Source organism: Macaca mulatta, chromosome 5 (genome assembly GCF_049350105.2).
Source record: "Macaca mulatta isolate MMU2019108-1 chromosome 5, T2T-MMU8v2.0, whole genome shotgun sequence".
Lineage (NCBI taxonomy): Eukaryota > Metazoa > Chordata > Mammalia > Primates > Cercopithecidae > Macaca > Macaca mulatta.
This window is the reverse complement of record NC_133410.1, coordinates 96328571-96355552: the sequence shown is the minus strand read 5'-3', so window position 1 is coordinate 96355552 and position 26982 is coordinate 96328571. Positions and strand designations below refer to the sequence as shown.

Sequence of the window (26982 nt, the reverse complement as noted above, 5' to 3'; positions counted from 1 at the left end):
CTGAAATGTCCCCAAGGCGATTTTAAAAGGCAACTCTTCTCTCAAGTTATTCAGGAGCAAATCCGGTTTTAAGAAACAACTAACTTCTACAGCCCATAAGAGATCAAATATACTAAGTGAATATACTTTTACTTAATTTAAGCACCAGATAATCCCAAACATACGCCAAACTGAATGAGGTACATTCTACAGAACAGCTTGGAACACGGGACAGGATTTACCATTCCAAAAGGAAGAGTCCCTCCCAGCCACTGAACTTCTAACGCATACATTCCAGAGAACCAACTGCACCACATACAATAAGAAAAACCTTTGAAATTGGGCCAATGTACCAGCACAGCTTCAGCCAGAACAAATGTTCAGCATTTAGACTTGCTAACCAGCAGCAAAAAAGCAACAGGAAAAGGCTTACACTTGGAAAATGAAAGGAAAAGCAATGTCTGTGTATTGATAAGAACAGTGGGGAACAATAGGATAATAAGGAAACTGGCAAGATGCAATTTATTTCTCTAAAGAATAAAATATTAAGAAACATTTATTCTTGTTTTGTTTTTTGAGACAGGGTCTCACTATAACCCAGTGCAGTGGCACAATCATGGCTTGCTGCAGCCTCAAACTTCTGGGCTCAAGGGATCTTCCCACCTCAGCTTCCTAAGTAGCTGAGACTACAGGCATACACCATCAAGCCCAGCTAATTTTTAAGTATTTTTGTAGAGACGGGGTCTTGCTTTGTTGCCTAGGTCGGTCTCAAACTCCTGGCCTCAAGCAATCCTCTTGCCTTGGCCTCCTAAAATGCTGGAACTACAGGTGTGAGTCCCTGCACACAGCTTGAAACATTTATTGTTGAAATCAGTACACAGGAACCCAACAACACATTTTTCAATTGCTGAATAAACCAAAAAAATTGTAGGGCTCTTCCACTCTCCACTTCCAGCTCATTTCATCATGGGAGAGTATATCCAAAATTAAATTCAAGGATCCTCCATCCCCCCAGTCAACAACTGCCACTAGGAGAAACCACTGTCAATTATATTTTAAACCTAGTTAAACAGGCTGCTGTGGACACATCCATACAAAGAGATAAACTTCTTACAACTGAGAAGTTTTTTCCAGGCTCTTAGCAAACACCACATGGGCCACAAAGCAGATACTTAACCTTATTTGCATATTACACAACGCAGACAACAACAACAAAAAAATGGAGGAATAAGTTGTCCATATAAATGTTTTTAAAGAATCATCAGCGCTTTCCTTTACATCTTGACTTTGGTTATCTTTCCCTTTGGTTATTGAATTACACACACACACTTGTTTCTACAGAAAGAAAGCTTAATGTCACAAAAACTAGAGGCAGTTTCATTTTGCTCCATTTCATTCCACAGACATTTCAAGTAGGAAGAACAGGGAGATTATTATAGGAGAAGAAAGCTGGAAACATCTATTGGTATTTTATACGGTAACAAGCAACAATTACATGTTTCTAAATATTCTCATTTTCATCATAACCCCAGCTCACCTCCTACTACCCGCTATAATTGGCATCTCCTTAAAGTTAAACAGTAAGTCATTGTTTTTCTGGAGAAGTCTCCCTTCATTTGACCTCTGCTAAGCCATGTTGTGAGCCTTACAAAGCTTGTCAGGATTCTTTGGGCTGGATTTTGGCCCAGCTGTCAACATTTATATGCAGAATATATCATCTTTTCACCATCATTACCAACAGGCAGTTCACTTGCATAAAAGAAATGGTATTTATCAATCTTAAAGCATCCCTCTAACCTTCAGCCAACGCTAAAAAACTAGAATCTGAGAGTTCAATTAAGACAGACATATATTTGAGAATTTGTAGAGTCCTTAATAATGTTAAGTTCTTGATAAGGCTGTAAAGTTTCCCTATCTACTCTCTGAAAAGCAGACACTAATATATCCACTGCAAGTAAACAATAAGCAAACATTCAAAATTACCAGATACACTGTGACAATTTATATTTCACAAGTTTATAAAATAATTTCTTCAAACCAGAATTGTATTTTGAATATTATTTATGTCAAAGTTGAGAACAGGAATGCATTTGTCTATGGCTTTCTGTACTTCAAGGTCGTAAGCCTCACAGAATGAGAACAGAAAAGCTCCTTATTTCCAGTAAACATTGACTTCCTCTTATGTGCTAGACCTAAGGATAAAAGGGTAAGGGATTCCACAATTTAGCGAGATACACAATGAAGGAGAAAAAAACAAAAAAACAAAAAAAAAACCTAAGTGTGATCCTGGAGGTTGATTACAAGTACTAAAGGACTAAGGAGAAAAACAGGAACTCTAAATGGAGGAGCCTGGGGTGATTTATTTAATTAAGAGCAGGGACATCTGAGCTGAATCTTGAAGGATGAGCAGAAGTTTCCAAGAGAGAAAGAGGCCTCCACCCCAAGACAGCACTTAAGTTGTAGGGGAGTGATCATTCACCGTAGGGTGTTTGCATCGTCTTACTCCACTCAGATTTCTCACAGGATGGGTCCGAAAGCATGCCTGATAACCTGTGGGGACGATAACGTCTTGCAGCCACCCACTCTACTGGTCTGGAGTGCCTCAATTATCTTTCAGAGGCTGCAATAACCTCCTACCCCGACCCCGGACAACGGCCTGTGGGTTTTCCTCAGCCTGAAACAACAATCTCAAATTACTGCGCACGTGGAAAACTGTCAGTTTTCGGGAAATGAACCGAGCCTGGATGTGGGACTTTAGAATGCAAATGCACTCAGTTGGGGCCTCAGATGATCACACAAACAAAACCGATCACCATTCCCAGATCCCTTTTGCTCCTCATTGCCCAAAAGAGGCTCAATCTCGGGAATGTGAGTCACTCAGCACTAGGTCTGCACAGAGCACCAGGACGCTGGTTAATCAGAGCTTTGCTGTGAAAAGTCTGGTCTAACTTCCTAATTCAAATGATTTTACACTGTTTTACAAGACTTCCACATATCATTCTGTTTGCTGAGCCAACATTAACAATGTGAAATGGAATGGGGGGAAAAAAAAAAGCTCAGTGTAAATTTTAAACGAATATTTAGTTGCAGACTCCCACCCCCAAACTGTTCCCTTATTTCCTGACATGCTTAGACCAGTGTTTCAGACTTGTAAGTAAAATTAAAGAAGGGTAAGACTGCCAGTGGCAAAGGGGGGAGAATTTTTTTAACCATTCATATTTAACATTGGCCAATCTTTAAACTTCAACTTTAAAATGTTCCTTAAAGTTAGCAAGAAATAAAAAGACGGGCTAGCCCAGGGATTGGCAAACTATGGCTCGTGGGCCAAATCTGGACCAGCTGCCTATTGTTATGAATAAAGATTCACTGGAACACAGTGATGCCCATTTGCTTACATATCGCTTATGGATGCTTTGGTCCTACCACAGCAGAGTTGAGTAGGGGCAACATAAACCGCGTGGGCTGCAAAGCCTGAAATATTTACCATCTGGTCCTTCACAGAAAAGGTCTGTTGACCCCCTGGACTAGTCCCTAAGAAACACGAGGGGTGACTTTTTTTTTTTGTAAAGTTCATTTAAAAGCTCAGTGTAAAGCCTAAAGGAATAGAGACTGCTTCTGAAATAACTTCTTGTAGAATATACAGTCTTTCAGTGACAGCAAGTTCTCCTTATCTGCCTTCTTGACTTCAGGAAAAAGATGAAAATCTCCATTCTTATCTCTAATTATCTCATTTAAATGTCTTTCCCCCTTATTTCAAAAGATTAGCATAATGTGATGTGTGATGGAAAGTGTGCCAAGCAGGCAGCCTCCACTCACTGTACAATGTCATCCAACATCTTCAGAACTCTTCCCCATCTCCAAAACTTGACCTTTTCACAATACCTCCAAGGTGTTGTGAAGTGTGTGTTGACGGAAGTGTGGGAAACCCATGAGGTATGAAACCATTCCAGTCACTGTTCTGGCTGCATCTTCAAGTGAATAACGGACTTCACACTGCAATTCTTTATAACTTGAGGGTAAAATAAATGGAAAGGACAGGATATGCAGGAGACAGCACAGCAAAAGAAAACACTAGGAGACACTCTGAGATTAAGAACTCCCAAGGCACAGGGAGTCCATCCAATTTCCCTGTGCTATCTACTCCAGCAGGCGGGTGTGGTTTTTGGAAAATATGAAGAATTAAGCCAGTGGCCGCAATTAAAGGTCAGAACTTACTGTTCCTCAAATGTCCTGATTCTTTAAAAGTCTGGTAGGAGTGGGCCGGGCGCGGTGGCTCAAGCCTGTAATCCCAGCACTTTGGGAGGCCGAGACGGGTGGATCACGAGGTCAGGAGATCGAGACCATCCTGGCTAACACGGTGAAACCCCGTCTCTACTAAAAAAAAAATACAAAAAACTAGCCGGGCGAGGTGGCGGGTGCCTGTAGTCCCAGCTACTCGGGAGGCTAAGGCAGGAGAATGGCGTAAACCCGGGAGGCGGAGCTTGCAGTGAGCTGAGATCCGGCCACTGCACTCCAGCCTGGGCGACAGAGCGAGACTCCGTCTCAAAAAAAAAAAAGTCTGGTAGGAGAATGCACTGCTAGATCTGAATACCTTTATGTACATAAAAAAAATCTGTCAGGCTGACAGTGTAAGGAGGAAACTGCTTGACAGTATTCATAACATTAAACCTCTGTCTTCAAATGGAGGTAGAGTGAACCTCTTACATATTCTTATCACCTATTCCTTCCCATTGAAAACCTCCTGCACTCAGGGAGACCCTGTTTCCCTTATAACTCTAGCCTAATCACAGACTCCCAACTATTCTCTTACAATAAAGTAGCTCAGAAACAGCTACAATATTTGTATCAAAGTTTACCAAATGCTAGAGGATAACAGAATAAAAAGAAACAGGTAACATGCATCCAGGTACCTGACAAATTACAACCTGCCCAATTTCAGTCTGGGGCCCCTGGTTATCCACAGACCCACCATTAATTTACCTGGGAGGACACTCACTCACCCCCAGATTTCTCCCAGTGTGGCCAAAAGGAAGCCCCTGAGAGCCCTGGCCATGAAATAAAAGACCCCACCTGTGTAGGATGACAGACACCAACTAAGGCCACCTCCTTTGGGGACACTCCACCTGCCTTCCCACAACTTCAACAGCATAACACTGGAAGAACACAATCCAATAATCCTAGCATTTCTCTAATAAATGCACTCCTAAAGTGGCAGGGAATGATTTAGTAATACATTCTGTCACATGCATTTTACTGTTACCCAAAAATGGGGAGGTCTTAAATGGACATGAGTCTCCACTTTTCCTTCAGTGTGAGACGGGCTGGTTCTAAAAATTTTATCTTTAATTCTCAGCAAAAGACAACCTAGTTGGGCCGGGCGCGGTGGCTCAAGCCTGTAATCCCAGCACTTTGGGAGGCCGAGACGGGCGGATCACGAGGTCAGGAGTTCGAGACCATCCTGGCTAACACGGTGAAACCCCGTCTCTACTAAAAAATACAAAAAACTTGCCGGGCGAGGTGGCGGGCGCCTGTAGTCCCGGCTACTCGGGAGGCTGAGGCAGGAGAATGGCGTAAAAACCCGGGAGGCAGAGCTTGCAGTGAGCTGAGATCCGGCCACTGCACTCCAGCCTGGGCGACACAGCGAGACTCCGTCTCAAAAAAAAAAAAAAAAAAAAAAAAAAAAAAAAAAAAAAGACAACCTAGTTGAAGAAAAACATACCTTAATCCAAGAGCTTTGGTCTGAGACATCAAGAAATTATTTAAATAATCTCTACAAAATGAGGTATTATAAAGCACATACAACTTCATACAACAGGTTTTTAAAAAATTGAAACGACATCCTGAGAGGAAGAAAAATAAAACAGGTTATGTGTTTGTTTACTCAACTTCTAATCATCTTCCCAAATATACATCAAAAAATAACCTTAAGAATAGTTCCAAATCTTACTAGGGCTCTGAGTTACACAGATGTATGCACTGTCAAAATGGACCAGTACACTTAAAATTTGTGCCTTTCACTGCATTTTATACCAAAAGGAAAAAAACTTAAAAAAAAAAAATACCAAACTTTAGTTAATGATATACAAGCTATTTACGGGACGTATACTCCCCCACAACTTATATAAGAAGCATAAAAATACATTAATGGATAGATACAGCAACAAAGAGATGCATATATGGTAATGCAAGTAAAATAAAATGTTAATACAGACTGAGTATCCCTTTATCTGAAATGCTTGGGACAGTAAGTGTTTTGGGTTTCAATTTTTTTTGGGGGGGGGGGATTTTGGAACACTGGCATTGAGCACCACTAATCTTAAAATCTGAAATCTAAAATGCACCAATAAGCATTTACTTAGAGTGTCATGTCATCACTCAAAAAGTTTCAGATTTTGTAGCCAGGCATGGTGGTGCACACCTGTAATCCCAGCTACTTGGGAGGCTGAGAAAGGACAATCGCTTGAACCCCAGGAGGCAGAGGTTGCAGTGGGCCAAGATCACACCACTGCACTCCAGTCTGGGCGACAGTGAGACTCATCTCAAAAAAAAAAAAAAAAAAAAAAAAATCAACAGCAACAGCAACAACAACAAAAAGTTTCAGATTTTGGAATGTTTAGGATTTTGGATTAGGACTATTTAATATATACTTACAATCTGGGAATAAGGCTTTTTACTGTGAAATTCATTAAACTTTTCTGAATGTTTGAAAATGTTCATATGTTAGAAAAAACCACAAGAATAAACTATTAAATTTGGTCAAAACACTGTGGTAGGATCATTGTGTACCCCACATTTTTCCAACAGACTCTCCTCTCTGGTATTTACAGGCTTCTGGTTAAATCTTAGCAGAAAGGTTAAATTTCTGCTTCTGGTTAAATAGCTTCTGGTTAAATAGCTTCTGGTTAAATTTTAGCAGAAAGGAGTAATTTGGAAGCATAAATTTATCTATGAAATATTACAGCAAATCTTTGAAAGGAAAAGAACTCAAGAGTGGTCCTAAACTTGTGAGACATACGATTTCATCAGCTGTCAGCAGAACTGAAATAGCAGAAGTGTGCATGTTACATGTGTATCCATGCATGCACGCCAAGCAAAACTAGAGCCCTTACCTAACACCTTCAAATCTTTCTCTGGCTACTGCTTTTTGCTCTACTGGGAAACTACAAGCCATCTAGTAGAGACACATGCATACATTTGTAGAGTAAGTTTCAAATTCCGACCTGGAAAGTTTTCAGGGCAATCTCCTTAGCAGCCACTGTGAAGACTTAATTCACCTTCCCTGGTTTCCTCCCCCAGTATTCATTATTTAAAATATCATACTTTTCCCTACTTGAGAATTAGGTTGTTTGTGAAGTTTCAGAAAGTTAATCTTCTCTGGTTCTTGTCCTATTTCTTCCTGTACTGATTTAGGGCCTATAAAGAAACCACTGGAATCACATTTCCTTCTTCATATTTCAAAGTGTTTTTCCTGCAAGTCCTTCCCCACAAAATTACCAAGCCAGAAAGCCTTGAGCTTTTAGGAAGGATCGAGTCAATGGTTCTATTTCATCTAGTTTGAGTTACATCTGATATATAAAATACGAGAGAACCAGATTTTAGAAAAGCATTTTACATAAGCAAATCTGTAATAAAATAGGTAGTTACTTTGTATGTACCAATCTCCCTTCCCCCGTTATTTCTCCTCTGAGCTAGTTCCAAATGCTGCTGCAATGAATCTCCTCCCTGCAGACATGCTGAGGAACCATGTCATTCGGAATTCTTTCCTTGCTCCTTTAGAAGTCTGGCCTCAGTTTCCTACTAACAGGCCCTCCTCACCTCCAACTTCCCTACCACTTCCTACTACAGAGCAACTGGATGGCCACTCAAGGTCCTCACACAGAGACTGCTGTTTGTCAGTCTCCTGCCACAACTTTGTTGAAACTGAAGGGGGCAGGGAGAAGGATGAACATGACACAGGACGGAACATTTTGGTTACCATCACAGTAAACGAGTAGAGGGAATGGTCTCAGCAGGGCATCGTGGCCCACGCCTGTAATCCCAGCACTTTGGGAGGTCGAGGCAGGAGGATCACTTGAGGTCAAGGGTTCGAGACCAGCCTGGCCAACATGGTAAAACCCCATCTCTACTAAAAGTACAAAAATTAGCTGGGTGTGCATGGCAAATTTTTAATTTTATTTACCTATTTATTTATTTTGAGACAGAGTTTCCCTCTTGTTGCTCAGGCTGGAGTGCAATGGCATAGTCTCGGCTCACTGCAACCTCCGCTTCCTGGGTTCAAGCAATTCTCCTGCCTCAGCCTTACAGGCATGCACCACCACACCCGGCTAATTTTGTATTTTTAGTAGAGACAGGGTTTCTCCATGATGGTCAGGCTGGTCTCAAACTCGCGACCTCAGGTGATATGCTTGCCTCGGCCTCCCAAAGTGCTGGGATTACAGGTGTGAGCCACCGTGCCAGGCTGCAAATTTTTAATTTTTAATTACAAGTACACGCACCCGTAATCCCAGCTACTCTGGGGGCTAAGGCATAAGGATTGCATGAACCCAAGAGGCTGAGGTTGCAATGAGCCAAGATCATGCCACTGCACTCCAGAGCCTGGGTTACAGAGCGATACTCAGTCTAAGAAAAAAAAAAAAACAAAAAACATGGTCTCTGGAGTTACAGAAGGATTCAAACCTAGACTCTGCCACTTCCTAACTGTGATTCTTTGGGTAAATCATTTACTCACTAAATGTGGGGGTGACGGGTAGGCTAAGGCTGTGTAACCCACACAGCACTCAGGAGTGTCTTGCACATACTGTGTCCTAAGCAAATATAGGTCAAGTAACTGACACCTGAGGCCAGCATGATTTAGGGTCTGATGACAATGTACAAATGCTCTCTGAAACACAAACATCCCCATGCACAGGAACTAGGGGAAACCTGCGGAGCGAGAGTTCTCCACTATTGACACTTGGGGCCAGGTAATTCTTAGTGATGGGGCTGTCCTGTATATTGTAGGACGTCGGCAGCATCACTAGCCTCTATCTGAGATGATGGTAGCACACCCCCCTCCCAGGTGGGACAGCCATATCTGTCTCCAGACATTGCCAAATATCCCCCGGATAGGGGAGGGTAAAATCTCCTCCCCTGTGGAGAACCACCGCTGTAGAGAATGAGAAATATTCCCCAAGTCACTGTGTTACTTCTCTACTGGAATAGCAGCCACCACAACAATGCAGGACAGAAGGAACTGACAGGGGAAATCTTTGCCAATAGCTACATTTATGACAGGCACCTCTGAGATCCTGTCACTACCAGGTACAGCTAACAGGGTAAGCCACACACTCTCTAAGCCTTAGTTTCGTCCTCTCTAAAATAGGGATGATAATTGTACCAAAAAGTTTTGGGCTGTTGTAATAATTACATTAACTAATGCAGACACAGTGCTGAGCCCAGTGCCTAGTGTTCAATAACTGTGAGTCATTATTATTGTACACAGCTGGAGTCCAAGTGCTGGCAAAGGAGCACAGGCTTTGGTGCCCCCTCCTCCATTCTGCCTATGCCTCTCCCATCACATCCCTTTCCTCCCTAAAAAGGGAGATAACTCAATACTAAACACGACAGATAGTCACTAGAGCTGACAGCCTACAGAGCAGGATAAGAGAACGTCAGAAAAAAAAGGGGAACCCAACGATGGCATAAAATGTGATATCTCACAGCAGAAGCAAAGGGATGCATGCATTTCACACTAAAAATGAAGGAGTGGAAAAATGTTTTATTCTAAATATCAGTTTCTTCTAAAGAAGCAGGATCAGGATCAGGATCAGGATCAGGGCTGGGTGCAGTGGCTCATGCTTGTAATCCCATCACTTTGAGCGGCTGAGGTGGGTGGATCACTTGAGGCCAAGAGTTTGAGACCAGCCTGGCCAACGTGGTGAAACGCCATCTCTATATTTTAAAAAATATATTTTAAAAATTAGCCGGGTTTGGTGGTGGGCACCTGTAATCTCAGCCTCAGGAGGGCTGAGGCAGGAGAATTGCTTGAACCCGGGAGGCAGAGGCTGCATTGAGCAGATAGCGCCACTGCACTCTAGCCTGGGAGACAGAACAAGACTCAAAAAAAAAAAAAGGCAGGATCCTAAAGGAGGATGAAGGTTCACACCTTTTATACAAAAAGGTTCCACCCACGGACATCCCCTGTCCCAAATATTGCTGGAGTTCCCCAAGTTACAAATACCCTACAACTACAAATCATCTCTCTCCAAATTCCCCATGCCGAAACCAAGCTGGAGAAAAGGCACTTACTTCCCAGAGGCTAACGCTGGGAAACACTGACCTCACATTTCTTCACTCTGAGAGGAATTTTACACATACCACGTTTCCCTACTCTCATCCTCTTTTTTTGTTTCAGTTATAGCTCAGTTTAGAGATAAATAGACACCCCACCCATATTCCATTTTCTATGCTTTCCTTTGCTTCGCCAGTAAATCAAGGGTCACCGGCCACATGGATGTATGTATGAAGGGCAAGGAAGACATTTACATGTAAGTCTGGAGTAGATCTGAAGCTGTGTATCAGCTGTCGCTTGCTATCTGTGTGAGCGTGGCCAAGTCAATTAATCTCCATGAGCCTCAGTTTATCTGTATAATGGCGGTGATAAGCTCTGCCTTGCAGATTAAATGATACCATTTTGCAAAGTTCCTTGCTCAGAGATCAGAACATAACAGAATGCTCAATAAATAATTGCTTAATAAAAGACTGCTATTACCACAGATCAAAATTATACATAATCCTCTGTCCTTAAAAGTGCCCAGGTTTACCAGTGGAAATGCCCCTGCCCCAAAGAATCCATTTTTTCCAGTCTCCTCCAAGTAACCTAAAGATCCCTTACACCACTCCTCTTTCTCCCTCAACAAAACCCCCCAAAGCTAAAAGCTAACACAAGTATAGAACGAACCCTCTTGTTTAAGCATGGTTTTTATGCTTTATTTCAGTGATTGCACCGTTTTGCATTATTTTTCCAAATGTTTGACATTTTGGCACAAGTTAAGAAACATTCTGGCTCTAGCCTAGGGCCTAACCTTCATCACATGATTTTCACTGCTGCTTCTGCAAAACATTTTCTATGCCCCAAACACATTTTTGGAAGAAAATCAGTTAGTAAATTGGAAACTATCTACTTTTTTTTTTTTTTTTTAATTTCCAACACCTATTGAAATAACTACCCACACTGGCCAGTTCAACCATTAAAATATAGTGAAAAAAGTCATTTTTTAATTAAAATAGAAACTTTCTTCTCAAATAAATAAGTGGTTCTTTCTATCCTTCGGTTTAGGCAGTTTTTATAATAAGTCAATAAATATACAAGTATCTGAATTTTTCTATTTCTTATAATTTAAACATAAATTAGGTTAAAATTTACAAAGTTACCACATATCCATCCATTTTCTTGTCAATTTTTAAATGAGACTGACACCAAAAAACAAAAACTAAATAGAATTCTTCCCCGGCTAACTTTAAGATAATATTGAAAAGCACAGTTATAAAATGATTTCAGCCTGCTGGGCACAGTGGCTCACACCTATAATCCCAGCACTTTGAGAACCCAAAGTGGTAGGATCACCTGAGTTCAAGACCAGCCTGAAAAACAAAGCAAGACCCCATCTCTACAAAAAAATTAAAAATTAGCTGGGCATGGTGGTGTGTGCCTATAGTCTCAGCTACCTGGGAGGGTGAGGCAAGAGGATCGCTTGAGTCCAGGAGTCTAAATTTGCTGTAAGCTATGATCATACCACTACGCTCCAGTCTGGGCAACAGAGACTCCGTCTATATTAAAAAATAAATAAAGATTTTGGCTTGGATATATGATTCTAATGTAACTTATTGAGGCAATGCTTGGGTTCTTTGCTAACACTCATGTATCTGTAAGCATGGGAAGAAAACATCCTAGAAGGGTCCTTGATTTATTTGGATTTTGTGGGCTATACTAGTTCTTCTTTAGCTACCACAGTCTTACAAAGAAATATGAATGAGTGAAGCTTTTAAGTATGGTGTTCAGTAATACTTCCCATCACCAGCATCATGAACAGACTGGAACATCTGCTAAACCTAAGTGTCAGTGTGTTAATATCTCTGTAACTACCTTGGCTCCTAGCACAATGTATAAAATAATACCTTGCTTCAGTCAGCGTTACCTGGGCTATTTTTGAGTTTTAAAAGTGTTTTTAGCATGGTATTTCTTTTTTTCTATTTTCTTTTTTTTTTGAGATGGAGTCTCCCTGTGTCGCGCCCAGGCTGGAGTGCAGTGGCACGATCTCGGCTCACTGAAACCTCTGCCTCCCGGGTTCAAGACATTCTTCCACCTCAGTCTCCCAAGTAGCTGGGATTACAGGCCGCCACCACGCCCAGCTAATTTTTTTGTGTAGAGACGGGGTTTCACCATGTCGGCCAGGCTGGTCTCAAACTCCTCACATCAGGTGATCCACCCACCTCGGCCTCCCAAAGTGCTGAGATTACAGGGGTGGGCCACTGTGCCCACCCTAGCATGGCATTTCTAAGCATAAAGATCTGAAAGATTTATCTGTTCCTCTTCAAAATGACAATCTCAAAAATCCTAACAGTCTAAAGTAATCCAAATCCCTTTTTCCCTATGTGTTGACTAAATCACTTATCAAACACATACAAAGAATGAGTCAACCATGTGAAAAAATTTAACGTATAAATAAAAAGTTGAAAAGGAACAAAAAGAAAATGTTTAGACAAATTGCTGAGATTCAGGAAGACATTTCTCTTTTAACTACAATTAACTTATAATTAACTTCTGTTTTACTGAACTACAAAAAAAAGATTTTAAAGAGCCTAAATTACATCTGTTATTTCCAAGGCATATTGATTCAATCAAGTCTGTCACAAAGTGGGATACTATCCACAGAAACAATGATACTGTGAAACACTCCTTCTGCCTAAAGCCAGATGTAAGTCACCTATAGAAATATGATTCCACTTTTACGGTGTTACATTAAAAATACATTCATTTATGACAAGAGCAAGTGTACATTTTTTACTCCTGGATAAACTGAGGCAAACAGGATTTCCCTAATGTCTCCAAGATAAATGAGTGGTGTCTGGTGAGTGACTCAGGAGTCCCTGGCACTCTACTTAGCCTTTTCCATTCCATGAAAATCTACAAAGAACACGGTAATCCATTTAAAACTTTAATACTTCTGAAAAACAGGATGAGGTTTTACAAATTTGTTAGGAAGTCATCCTATTATAAGGCCCCAAGTTGTTTGACAGAACACTCAAATTCATCTGGAAAAAGTACATGAGAAAACAGCCACAAAAATTCTGAGAGTGCACCTCAGAAGGGTAAAGAAGGGCAATCAGCCTCATCATATATTAAAACACGTACAAAGGTACAGTGAATTTGATGATGGTGCTTAAATACAGAGAACAGAACGGCGAGTCTTGGGGAAGAGAGGAAGGGTTCAGAAACCTTCCATCACTCCTTAAACCAAAATAAAATCCACATGGAGAAAATATTAAAAGATACACAACTTTTTAAGAAATATCACCTATACTCAAAGAAACCTGGAAGAATACATGAAAAACTAACAGTACCAAAGGGGACAATCTGAAAAGAAGACATTAACAATGATGACTATCTGTGCATCAAAAACATGGCATTACTGGGCGCAGCGGCTCACACCTGTAATCCTAGCACTTTGAGAGGCTAAGGCAGGTGGATCATGAGGTCAGGAGACTGAGAACATCCTGGCTAACACGGTGAAACCCCATCTCCACTAAACATACAAACAATTAGCCGGATGTGTTGTCACATGCCCGTAGTCCCAGCTACTGGGGAGGCTGAGGCAGGAGAATCCCTTGAACCCAGGAGGTGGAGGCTACAGTGAGCCGAGATTGCTCCACTGCACTCCAGCCTGGGCAACAGAGCGAGACGCCATTGCAAAAAATAAAAATAAAAAACATGGCATCAACATTTGCAAAGCAAGAAACTTAAGACAGTAGTGTACTCGTATGAAGCTTTTATTCATCTCTCAGTCCATGGCAGATCAGACAGACAAAATGAGAATACAGAAATAATGTAAGATACAAAACCACATTTACCTCTGGACTCTGAAAATAAGGCAAATACGTTCTTTCTTACATGGTTATGAAACACTCATAAAAACAATCATTATGCCACAAAGGTCTACAACTCAATACATTCATTTGAAAATAACTGTGGAGAGAGGTACAAGAGAGATGAGATAATAATGAATGCAGATCTTTGAAGCAACTTCATGTAATTAAATATAGCTGTGATACACAAAGGACAAAAACTTTCAGTTCCTACAGTAGTTTGTTGTGATCACATTGTTTCAAGAAACCACAGAATCCCTTGAGAAAAAAGGTGCTGTTTTCAAAAAATTCTAACCGTGTTTTTCCTCTGCTCTCACACCACAACAATCATCAACACAGAAGATTTCTGTGATCAAACGTGGGAGGAGGAGATTTTCCTACTATCTACACCACTACCTAGAGACGGAGTCAGATCCCATAGGTCGAGGGCTCAGCCCCCAAGACTGCCCCCCGCCATCCCTTCAGACACCAGTCACAGGTCTGGACCTCCAGAACTTCTCATAGACTGGCTTGCAGTTGGGATCCCATGGTTTCGATTAATTTGCTGGAGCAGCTCACAGAACTCAAGGAAACACCTACTTAACGTTTACCGGTTTATTGTAAAGGACATTACAAAGCATACAGATGAAGAGATGTGTAGGGTGAGATATGGGGGAAGGGGCGCGGCGCTTCCATGCCCTCCCTGGGCACACCACTCTCCCGGAACCTCCACGTGCTCAGCTATCCAGAAGCTCTCTGGAGACCTAGCCTTCGTGGGCCTTTTATGGAGACTTCATAGTATAGGCAAGATTGACCACCATGTAGAAATGTGATTGGACAAAAAGGGTATGATCTAAATCAAGCAAGGCCATCAGTTCAGATTTTTCTTGGCCTCTCTGTGCAGCATTCCTTCCTCCAGAGTATGGGGCAGGACCTCTCAGGAATAAAAGTCTTTAGACTCACAATCAGATTAGAGTCCTGCCTTGGGCAAGTGAAAGGAAGATAAGAGAAGGTCACAGAGAGAGATTCTGTTTCCTGAGGCCTAAAGTGCCCCACCATTATACCAAAAGATTAACAAGGATTGTGGGAGTTATGGGCCAGGAACCATGGACAAAAACCAATATATAATCATAATATCACAGGTACTTAAACCATCTGCTACTTCCTAAAATATCCAAGGCAGAAGATTATTTCCTACTGCTAAATATATAAAAAGAACACCACTTTTTTTGGCAGAGATAGAGGCCTTCTTTCACCCCACCTCCCATAACAGTCCTTCACACGTATAAAAGGTTGTTTTGTAAATTAACCTTTATATTTAATAGCCAGATGGAATGCCCTCCTTACTGTCTAAATCTTCACTTCCTTATAACTGTACCTCACTGAGCTGGGGGTCTTTCTAAATTCTACCATATCCCTTATTTGATGGCTCCCAAAGAAAAATGTCCTCTCAAATTTCTTTTCAACACTTGTTTAATGTGTTTGTATTTATGTGCCAATTAAGTGTAAGTTTCAGAAATATAGTCTCTATTTTAAAGTTCATAGCTAGGTTGTTATGGTACTCACTTTGCCTTTATTAAAATAAAAACAGGGCTAAGTTTTGGTAGAACTACAAACCACTAAAACGATCAAATTTTTATTTCAAGAAACTGCCACATGATGGTCATTTCCTAACATTTTTATCCCTGTTTAAAAATGCCATTCTTGGAGGGTGCAGCGAGCCACGATTGCGCCACTGCACTCCAGCGTGGGCAACACAGCGAAACTCTGTCTCAAAAAAAGCCATTCTTCTCACCACCATCACCACTGACTTCCATGTACATTCTAGAGGGACAATTACATTTCTCTAATGTGTCATGGTCTGCTCTTTTCTCTGCCTCAGGTAACCCTCCTCAGAGGTTCTCCCCGCCAAAACCAAGACCAATTCCCCACCCCCTATTATTCCCTCACAGTATCCTGTTTGTTTTTTGCCATTGTGTTTTCACAATTTGCACTTGTTTTATTTGTCTGTTTGTTTGCTCATTTCTGGCTCTCCCACCAAACTATGAGCTCCTTGTAGGGAGGGAGATAGTGTATTTATCTAAACCAACTCAGAGCCCTGCACACACCAATAGTTGGCTCTTAGTGAACAATGAAGTACTCAATACATTTACAGATAATATGAAAAACACTTAATGCATGTGAATTGGCCACATTCATAAAGCTGCTGATACTGATATAATTCTTAAGTAGGTAAATTAATATGCAGAGCAGCAGATTTCAGTAACTTGCCACAATGCACTGAGGCTCTCCAAGCTGAAAGAACACTTGAAAGGCTCATAAAGGAAGAAATGAAGACAGCTTCTAGACAGAGCCTCACAGCTCTTTTTTTTTTTTTTTAATAGAATGACTGAGTGCTAAAAAGATGATTCATTTTCACTACCATCACACATGCTCCTAAAGATACTTTCAGAGCATTTCATCAAACATTTTGTTTCTGCAACAGATCTATCTTTTCCTGAAGTCGGAGCACACCATCAGTGAGGGCACATAGTCACCGCCTTCCCCAGGCAGGACCCAAGTCTGAATAATTTCCAGACGCTTCACCTAGATAACTTATCTTTGCATGTGAGGCTCTAGTGAACGAGAACAGCTCATTTTTGCCCAAGCGCTTTTATTTAAAATGCACACTGTAATAACAATTTCCAGGACCATTTTGCAATTATAAAATAAAGGATTTCTATTTAACAAACAATATATTTAAATTATTCTATTTGAGGGATTTATGAGTTGCGGAGCTGGAGTTTTCTTTACTATTTTGACAATAATCAGCATGCATTGGTATTTTAAACTCAATCTGGCATTGTTTAAACATTCCTTGATACGAATTTCTTAATCGAAAAGCCCAAATTACGAAATACAATAAAGAATTGCATATGGGGGAAAAAATGAGCTGTGTTTTAAGATTACATATAAATTGAAAACAATATACAATTTTCTAACAATCAAATGCAAAATTGATCAGACCTCAGAGCCACTACTTTCATAGCCCAAATAACTAAGAAGATAGCAAACAACTTGCAAGAAATTGACTAAATTAGATCAGTTCAAAGCTAGACTGGGCATATAGTTTGAACAACAGTTTGGTATTTTCTCAAAAAGTCAAACAAAAACCTATCATAGGACCCAGAAATTCCACCTTTAGCTATCTAACCAAAAAAAAAAAAAACTATATATATATATATACACACACACATATATACACACACACACACACACACACACATATACATATGTCCACACAAAGTCTTGCATGTAAATGTTAATAGCAACATTATTCACAATTTTTTAAAAACTGGGACAACCCGTCCATCACATCTATTAACAGAATACTATTCAGCGATAAAAGGACAGAATTACTGATACATGGTGCGCCACAGATGAACCTCAAAAAATTATGCAAGTATGGCCAGAATGCGCTGAGGCTGGTAAATTTAAAATATATATACATATGCAAGTAAAAAGAGTCAGATGCAAGAAACCATAATACTTCATTTATGATTCCACTATGTGAAATGCCCAGAAAAGGGATATTTACAGAGAGAGAAAGTATGTTATGGCGGTAGGGCTGGGGACGGGGATTAACTGTAAATGGGCAGAAGGGATCTTACCAGGTATGGGATAAAATGTTATAAAACTGGTCACTCCATTCAGTAAAATAATTAAACATCACTGAGTTGTCACTTGACATGAGTGAATTTTATGACATATACAATAGACCTCAATAAAATATTTTTTTTGGGGGGGGGGGACAGTCTCACTCTGTCACCCAGGCTGGAGTGCAGTGGCGCAATCTCCACTCACTGCAAGCTCTGCCTCCCGGGTTTACGCCATTCTCCTGCCTCAGCCTCCCAAGTAGCTGGGACTACAGGCGCCCACCACCATGCCCGGCTAATTTTTTTGGTATTTTCAGTAGGGACGGGGTTTCACCGTGTGATCCAGGATGGTCTCGATCTCCTGACCTCATGATCCGCCCGCCTGGGCCTCCCAAAGTGCTGGGATTACAGGTGTGAGCCACCGCACCTGACTACTTCATTCTTTAAAATACTCTAAGATCATGGATAATACCAATACTGTAAGGATGTCAACACAGAATACGAGTGACCTCAGAAAGAAATCAAGTTTTATGCTAGGCTTATCATAAACTGCCAAGACTCTCTGTAAAGCCTACAAATTTAAACTCAGAATTAAGTAAACTTAACAAGTTTACTTTATCCTTAAAGAAACATGACTCCTAAAATAAGAAAGAAATGAAGGTGTTTGTAAGAGGAGGCCCCTCCCTGCCCTAAGGGTAAGAACAAATAAAAAACTCACACCATCAGCAGTGATAGAATTATCAAATTCAATCTTTTATAACTGCCAACCTAGGACTTTTTGTCTTCTGGGCAGAGTTCCCACTTAAAAACAAAAACTAAGTTCCAGTGGTACTTTGAATTTTACTAAAACCAAGTCACAAGATAAGTAGACAATTCGAATAACGTTAATAATTCTTTCCAATATTTTTAGGTTATAAAACCTCAGTTATGTATAAATGTAATACACTAGGTTTCATTTTATCCTTTTACTATTCTAATGCCAGTAAATGTTACTGCCTAATTTTCCCCCTATGGTACAAAGTTTATTTTTACACAACTTTTTTAAATGGAGAGTTAGCACTGTCTAACTCTAAAAGGAGGCTGGAGGGGAGAGGGAGAGACAGACTATAAACGAGTAACAGGAAAACATTCCTATAGCTGTAATTGCTAGGTCAAAATTACCTGAAAAAATATAAAAGGACAGAGCTGCAGGTTACTTTATACCAATGAATATCCTTTCAGCAAATTAACAACTAAAACCTAGCATATTAACTCAATAACACATTCTGTTTTCCTTTAAGGAAAAATTTTCTTAAACCATAATATCATGGACTCAAACTTTATCAAAGCTCAAAGCTACCAACTTACTAGATAGGCCATGTTAGAAACAGGTTTCATAGTTTTGTACAAAACGAGAACTAATTAAATTTATACCACTTTCCATAAATTCAAGTCCACAGTAAATCAGATACACCTGTATTTTTAAAGCAACCAGAATGGGAGATCAGTGGGGGAGAGGCAATTTAACAAGTTATCCAGACACACATTGTCCAGGATGAAAGTCACGTGATAATCTTGGTTCTGTCTTGACCACAAAAACATATGCACCAAATCAAAATTTAATTACACTGCATAACACAATTTAAGTTGTGCTTCATATTTTATTGACTGCTTTGCTTCTGACAGGACAGTTTCCTGAAGGAAAGTTCCAAGAATTGAAAAGTTACAACACCCACATACCAAAGACTGTTTCCTGAATTTTGTTACAGGAAGTGACATCTGCTATAATTTTAACATTTACTTCCCAGTAGGAGTTCCATTTAAAATGTCTTGTTGAACGTTATTTGTTCAGCAGTACCCCTAAGCAAAGCTTTTATTAAAAAACAAAACTTTCATTTCAGTTTCACAAAGTTTGGACACAACTGACCAAGCCATTTTAACTTTTCCCTGGGAACAAAAACAACTGCCACCTGATAAACTGGGGTGTGTGTGGTAGAGAGAGAGAGAGACTTAACTGGGGAGGGAGCCCACAAGGATAGAAAAACATAAATTAAATACCCTGGTCCTTGAGAAGAGACAATTCTTGGAAGGTGCTGTATGATTAAACACTGGACAATGCTTCTTGGTATCTTTTATTTTATTATTATTTTTTTAACAGACACATTTGGACATTTCAACCAACAGTTTGTAATATAAGGATAAATTCATGGAGGTGGATACCCACCTTCTCTACCAACCTCCAGTCTGTTTCAACAGGAGAGGGAAAAATGTATATTTATAAGCATATATTAAATCAAAATTTAATAGCATTGTACAACATGGTTTACATGATCTCTCTCACTCACACACACACCATCTCACAAAGCACCGTACCTGTGCCCCTGGCCTTACAGACAGCAGGGCTCCACCCAGAACCTGTCCACTCAGAATCTCTGGGGGAGTGGGAGCAGAATCTGCACACTAAAAAGCAACCACAGTGATTTTTGTGTCTAATCAAGTTTGAGAACCCTGAACCTCATATGACCATATTACCCCTAAAATACCCTTTTACTTTTTATTTGTTTAGTTGCCAATCCAGCAGTAAAAAATTGAAAAAATAAAAAATAAAAATAAAAAAAGAGGTAAGATCTTCCTCACAGCCTTAACTCTTCCCCAGACCAAAACAAAGGATCATGTGGCCTGTGGGGTCTCCAAGCCCTCACCCATATGAACCACCATGGAGGAAAAGCAATTCTTGGTACTTTTTAGAATGCAATCCAACAGTGAGTGCCCTTTGAAAACATACCAAAATAAAGGCAATCTAGGTGTCAATAAAAATATTTTACTCTTTGTCTGCTTGAGTTCCTTTAGACAAGATGTTACCCCTGGGATTTCCTCTTAATATATTAAATCTGTCACCAAATTACTGCTCCGAGCAATAGCCTTAAGAACTTGATAGCAGTTCAGTCAGGCGTGGTGGCTCACACCTGTAATCCCAGCACTTTGGGAGGCCAAGGTGGGCAGATCACCCGAGGTCGGGAGTTCGAGACCATTCTGACCGACATGGAGAAATCCCACCTCTACTAAAAATACAAAATTAGCCTGGTATGGTGGTGCATGCCTGTAATCCCAGCTACTCCGGAGGCTGAGGCAGGAGAATGGCTTGAACCCAGGAGGCGAAGGTTGCTGTGACCCGAGATCGCGCCATTGCATTCCAGCCTGGACAACAAGAGCAAAACCCAAAAAAAAAAAAAAAAAAAAAGAAAGAACCTGATAGCAGTTCAATCTAGTTAAATTAAAAACAAAGCTAATAAACTAACACAAGAAAACAGATATTCAGCAGAGAACAAGACTTTCAAGATGCCAGGTCTGTTGGCTGTGTGGCCATCAGGTTAAGCTTTAACTCCCCGTGGATAGATAAGAAAAGGAAAAAGTTTGCACAGGGGAGGGATTCTCAACACTGATCACTGCCAAGACACAGAAAGTCAGCAATTTTCATGGTTTTAAAGTTAATCTTTACTTTTAGTTCCCTGGAGTATTAGCACCAAAAGTTATACATATTATTTTCTCCTGAAGTGTAAATCTAAAGTTCATCTGATACATTTGTACTTGAGCAAGACATTGTACATTCTACCTGCTGTGTTATTTTGAGCAAATGAACACATTATATTCATAATAAAACGAATTGAGGACCATCTGAAGGAGACAGAAAATACTACTTCAGCTCCCCCAATTTTCACATTCAAGTAAAAATGGTAATCATTTAACATGTAAAAGTTATGTACTCATCCGATATCAATAAAATGTACTGATTGGTAATCATTTACTGTAAAAGTTATGTACTCACCCTATATCAATAAAATGTAACTGAACCACAACAAAGAGATTATACTCAGCCTCACTATATGTTTCTATTTCTGAGCCAAGAAACGTGGCTCTAAGAAACTTTGTCCTAGAGGTGCATATTGTATTTCCACTGTATCTGACATACAGAATTAGAGTAAGTTTATTTGCCTATCTTGGAAAAGAAACCTGAGGTCAGGAGTTCGAGACCAGCCTGGCCAGTATGGTGAAATCCCATCTCTACTAAAATAGGTATATTTATGCAAAAAAAAAATGAAATGGAGAAATTTGCTAACAGAAAACTAAGTTTATATATACCTCAAAGCAATAGTTAACAAATCAGCTTTATAACTCCTCTATCTTACAGCTATTATGTAAAAAATAGATTTGGAGGCTCACAGCAAATAAATGACAGAACCAAGATGAAAAAGTAGATTTCTCTCTCATCTATAATATTTTTATTCCTGAATATATTTGAAATTTAAAATTTTTAAATGCAGCACCCATAAAAACCCCATTTTCAAGAGTGTAAATCCAGCTATGGAATATCTTTTCATGGTATGATAGAGAATCCAGCAAAATCTCTTGAGAGATCACTTGCATTAATTTTGCCAAAACAACAACATCCCCATAAATCAGCTGACTTTAAAAAATGACTCACCGCTCCTTCAGTCTTTATCATGGAAGCAGCTCTAGACTATGAGTCAGGAAGCTCAACTGGGCTCTCAGGATGAACTAGAAAGAAATCACTTAAAAGACCTGTTTGTGTTTCTCTTCTGTCAAGGACACTGTTTACAACGGTGTCACAAGAAGGAAAAAATGAGAATATTCAATGGATCAAAATACTACATAAATTATTTCTGTCCCAAAATCTCTTCCCTGAACTGTACCTTTCCAAAACCACAGCATTCTCTTTGATATTGGCTCATTTTTAATCAAAGCTGTTTTGCATTCACAAATTTTCTTCCAAGGTAATCACTAGCTCAAAGAATCAGAGACATGGGCATAGGGCGGGGCAAAACTGGTTCTACACCAGTTTAAGAGCACTGCTTTTCGCAACGGAAAACTTTCCCTCCCCAGAGTAAAAGAGATCCACCAAAAACCAGCTTCATATTAATCTTGGGAACAATCTGACTTTGCTTCTTTATTGATTTTTCGAAGCTTCATTAACATTAATTTTAGTCAAATTCAAAAGTTAAAAACTGTGGGAGAGTTGACTGAACCTACTTTCCTTCTGCAGTTTGTCTATAAATCCTTTCTTTTGAGAAGCTCCATGCTCAGCCACCAGATTCAACTCTCCCAAAGAAGCAAGTTCAACTCCCCCACTCCCACGCATACACCCCTAGGGCCAGGGGTTCTCAGGTAGCATCAGGTGATTTTTTTTAACTGGCTAATCCCTGATGGTATTTGAAGGTATGTATATTTTCCTTTCTAGAATTCAGGGATTTGCTTCAATGAGAGGGTTAGCAGCAGAGGCGGGGAATCAGACAAAGCCCTCCTTTTTCCTGTATTCATCAACATCACTCCTCAGTATAAAGCACTGTTAATCCTTGCAGGAAAAAAAAAAAAAAGCCTATAAACTGTTACGTTAATCAGTTGCTAGTTTTTATACTTCTATAAAATAGTCTGGATGCACTTTCCATCAGAGTCCAGTAACTAAAGTCATGTTCTGTAACTATTTCACATTAAAGAAAGCAAGTTTGTTGCAATTTCCACAAGGAAGTATATTCAATGTGTCTGTTATGTTTATAGGTTCCAAAGAAAGCACACACTTATCTGAGAGCCCAGACACAGCATACTATCCGCTTTAACTGACATGACATTTCTCAGTGACCACCTTTCTCCACAACTCTGGGAACACAATAAACCAAATATTCATTGTTTTCAAAATATGGCCCCCAAAATTTAAATTTTAAAAGCATTTAATTCGCATTTTAGTCAAGAAATGTCTTCCAGCTTTAAGAGAAGAAATCAACCACAAAACAAATTTCCTACTCTTAGGTTTTAAAATGAGGTAGAGGAATATACAACCTTAATTTATAAAAGTCCACAAGCCAAGAAATACTTAGGTAATCTCTCAATTCAAAGTACTTCTAGCTTATGTAGGGGAGACTAAAATGTGGGAGACAATATCTTGCCTTAAGGAGTGAACTACAGGGACGGGAATACACTGCCTAATCAATTTGCATAAAAAATTAAGTCATATATCACCCATCAATATCAAATCAGGAATCAAACTAAACAATGCACAATGAAACTAGTGTGGTTAAACACCGAGCTATGAATCGTAAGTACAATGAGTCTGTCAGTCTAAATTAATTGTCTCAAGAGCAAACAAACACTAATGCATAGCACATGGTTCACTACCTGAGCTTTTACATCACAGGTGATGTTTCGGTTTCTCTTAGCACTACTCAGGGCAACGTGGCCCAGCTTTAGAGTTTCCCTGAAGTCCCAAAATATATTGAATCTTCTCCATATATTCTCTCTGGATCTCAAAGATTACCTTCTCTCCCACAGAGCACAATATCTGAACGAACGTGGGCCACATTCCAGGTGTAACCAAAGAAAACGGACATTTACAAAATGTGAGATATACTCCCAACACACAAAGAAAACAGCAGACGTAACAGTCTTGTGACTATTCCTAGTTCCAGGGAATGTCGGAAGGCCAGGTAGAGGATCAGAAATAACCACAATTCATCTATTTTAATTGCTGGCAAGCTGAACCACCACATTGATAACTCAGGATTATTACATATTACAAACAACCAATTTTAGCAGGAATCATTCTTTGTACTGTTATACTGAGGCTTGGCAGCTCCCTTTAACATCTCACCTCAGCATTAAAGAGGAAGCACGTAAGGGAGGAAGTGTGCAAAGCAGATCTGGAGTCAGGCGTTGCTCCACCTTTGTGACCTCAAGCAAGAAACAGCCAGGCAGGACCTCAGTTTCCTTAACTAACAAATGTGGATAATAAAAGTACTTACCTATTTAGGTGCCCGAGAAGAGTCAAAGAGCTAATCCAATTAAAGTTGCTTAACGCTGTGCCTGGCACACAGCAGTGTCCAATTTAGCTTGTGTCTCATTTTATTTTTATCATTAGTTTAAGAGCGCTGGCATTGAATCTCTCACACCTGGGTTCAAATCCCTGCGCTATATTACTGAGCTCTGTCACACAGCATTTACTAACTTCTTAGATCAAGGTATCTTAATGGAAGATTTTGTGCCATAGACCTCTATAGCAGTCTGATGAATAACACCACTATCAAAATAATGTTTTTAAATACATTAAATAAAATACATAAGAATACAAAGGGGCCAGATTATATAGACAAGCACCTATTAAAACATTTAAAAGAAATTAATAGTACAGTACTGTTTTTCTTTACGACTGAATTAAGCAAGATAAAGCAGTTCCTTAATTTCCTGAGTGGAAAGCGCAAAAGTTATCTGAAGATATCTGCAACAATTGTAATAAGATTATGAAAAGACACATAGTTTCTATTTGTGATAACATCACCAGGACTGGTACTATAGTTTTATCTCTATTCCTACTTTAAAAAAAAAAATACTAAATTTCAGTTAGAGGTTAACAAAAATAGAGACGCAACTTCTGTTTCTCATCCAAGTTCTACTACTTGGCCCCAGATTAAGAACCACTTTCTTAAAACTATCAATAAAATGGAGGCAGAGGATAAACCACTGGGTTGAGAGGAAGAAATATAAAAAGCAGGTAGCACATAGGAGATACTCTACACAGAGAAGCTCTTTCCTTCCTAGAAAGTTCTACTTCGTAGGAAAAAAAATTCAGTCTCATCCAGCCCAAACATGAACATTTAACATTCATTTCTCTCCATGATCTGAGAGTCTTCAGACGTGAAATTTGTTAAGTCTTCTGAGACCTCCCAAAATCACTGTTCTACATCAAATATCAGCTTGAAGAGCCCTATTATTTTTAAATATGAGACCAAACTGCTTTCCAGCAAAACACAGTTGAAAGAGAATGCATATATAACTCCTAAGTCTCCCTTAGCACCAACTGCTGTCAAAACTAAAAATCGCACAGAACAGTTTGGATAATAATCACTAATGCCTTGTCATCACTCTTCTTTAACGCTCATTACAAAACCAGTAACAAACCATGGAAAGACAGGCTTGAGGTTCTTACAATAGCGCTCCTCTGACAGCAACTGCAGTTCATTATCCTCTCTCCCCTTCACCACCCCAGCGCGTTCCCGGTCTTTGCCTACTCAGCAGATTCACGTAAGCGGGGCCGTTTTATGTGGAATCGTACATTCTAGCAGTAAAATTTTCACTCACCAGGCAAATTCTCACCCATCCTCTCCAAGGTGAACTATGTTTTACATTAATCGTATTTCTAAACTTCCCCTCGAGACAACAAGCAAGAAATCCAGAGAACCGAAGGGTAGGCGCACAAAGAACCGAAATGGAAATTTAGGCAAGGGCGGACAAGTGAAATGAACTTAATGTCCGGGAAAATAACAGTTCTGGGGGAAGAAGGGGGCTATCTAATTTTAATCTTCACATTAACTCCATCCTTCTCTCCGCTATGCAGAAATTGTTCAGCATGTTCTCCAAACTGTTTTTTATCTGACATTTAGTCAAGCCACAGCCTCGGGAATGATGAGAAGGCAATGACAAAGCTGCTTCCTGCCGGTCTCCTTCCCCGCACCCTGCCCGCCCCCGCAACCTTCAGCTCCCCTCGCCACGAATGCGTTTAAAAAGTTTCTCTGGTACCCGGCTTACCTTGACTGGGCTGCCATAATTCAGCTTATAGAGCCAGGGGTCTTCCGTCCATGAGCGCCTTCACCCCGCGGGCCCTGCTGCCAGCGCCGCGCTCACCATTTGGCGGAGCCGGGCGAGTACGCGTACCGGCGCGGCGCCCCGATGTTACGGGACTACCTGCTCTCCAGCCCCGGGCGTCCTCGGCGCAGCCCCGGGCTCGCCCCGTATTGGCTCGCGCTAATCCTGATGGACATCCGGGCACTGGGGCCTCTGCGGCGATCTGCACTCCAGACGAGCCTGGGGAGCGCCGCGTCCGAATCCGGAGCGAGCGAGCGCCCCCGGCGCAGTTTCTGAGAAGGGAAAGCCAACGGGCCCCCACGCTCGAAGATCGCCGGCGCCCAGCGCCTGCCCAGCAGCAGCACAACGCGGGCCACAGTTAGAAAGGAAGAGAAATCGCCTCTCGGCTCCCTTGAAGTTGTCCGAGTCCGCCGGGATACCCCCTGTCAAGAAAGTTGCGGTGGTACGGCCCGCCTCCTTAAATGGGCAGGGCGCTCGGCGGCCCGAGCCGGAGGCAGGCAGCAGGCGGCAGGCAGGGTCGGGCAGGGGGCAGAACCCGGGCGCCGACCAGCCCCGCCTGCGGGCTCCTCGCGAGTGCTCTCTTGCCAGGTTCTAACTACGTACAGACACCCACCGCTGGAATACACAGTACCCGGCC

The 26982-nt window shown here is 40.7% G+C and overlaps 1 protein-coding gene across 10 annotated transcripts in view; it reads right to left on the bottom strand.

Moving 5' to 3' along the window:
- Positions 1–26982, bottom strand: part of AFF1 (ALF transcription elongation factor 1) — a 204172-nt gene that overhangs the window by 107957 nt on the left and 69233 nt on the right. For 4 of the 10 annotated variants that reach the window (XM_001095677.5, XM_078001994.1, XM_078001993.1 and 1 more), the window contains exon 1: positions 26289–26442. The exons of the other annotated variants lie outside the window; for them this stretch is intronic. In XM_001095677.5, coding sequence (XP_001095677.3) covers positions 26289–26305 — 17 coding nt within the window. In that variant the 5' untranslated portion in view covers positions 26306–26442. Of the gene's footprint in view, positions 1–26288; positions 26443–26982 lie in introns of those variants that run through there. 10 annotated transcript variants of the gene reach the window in all.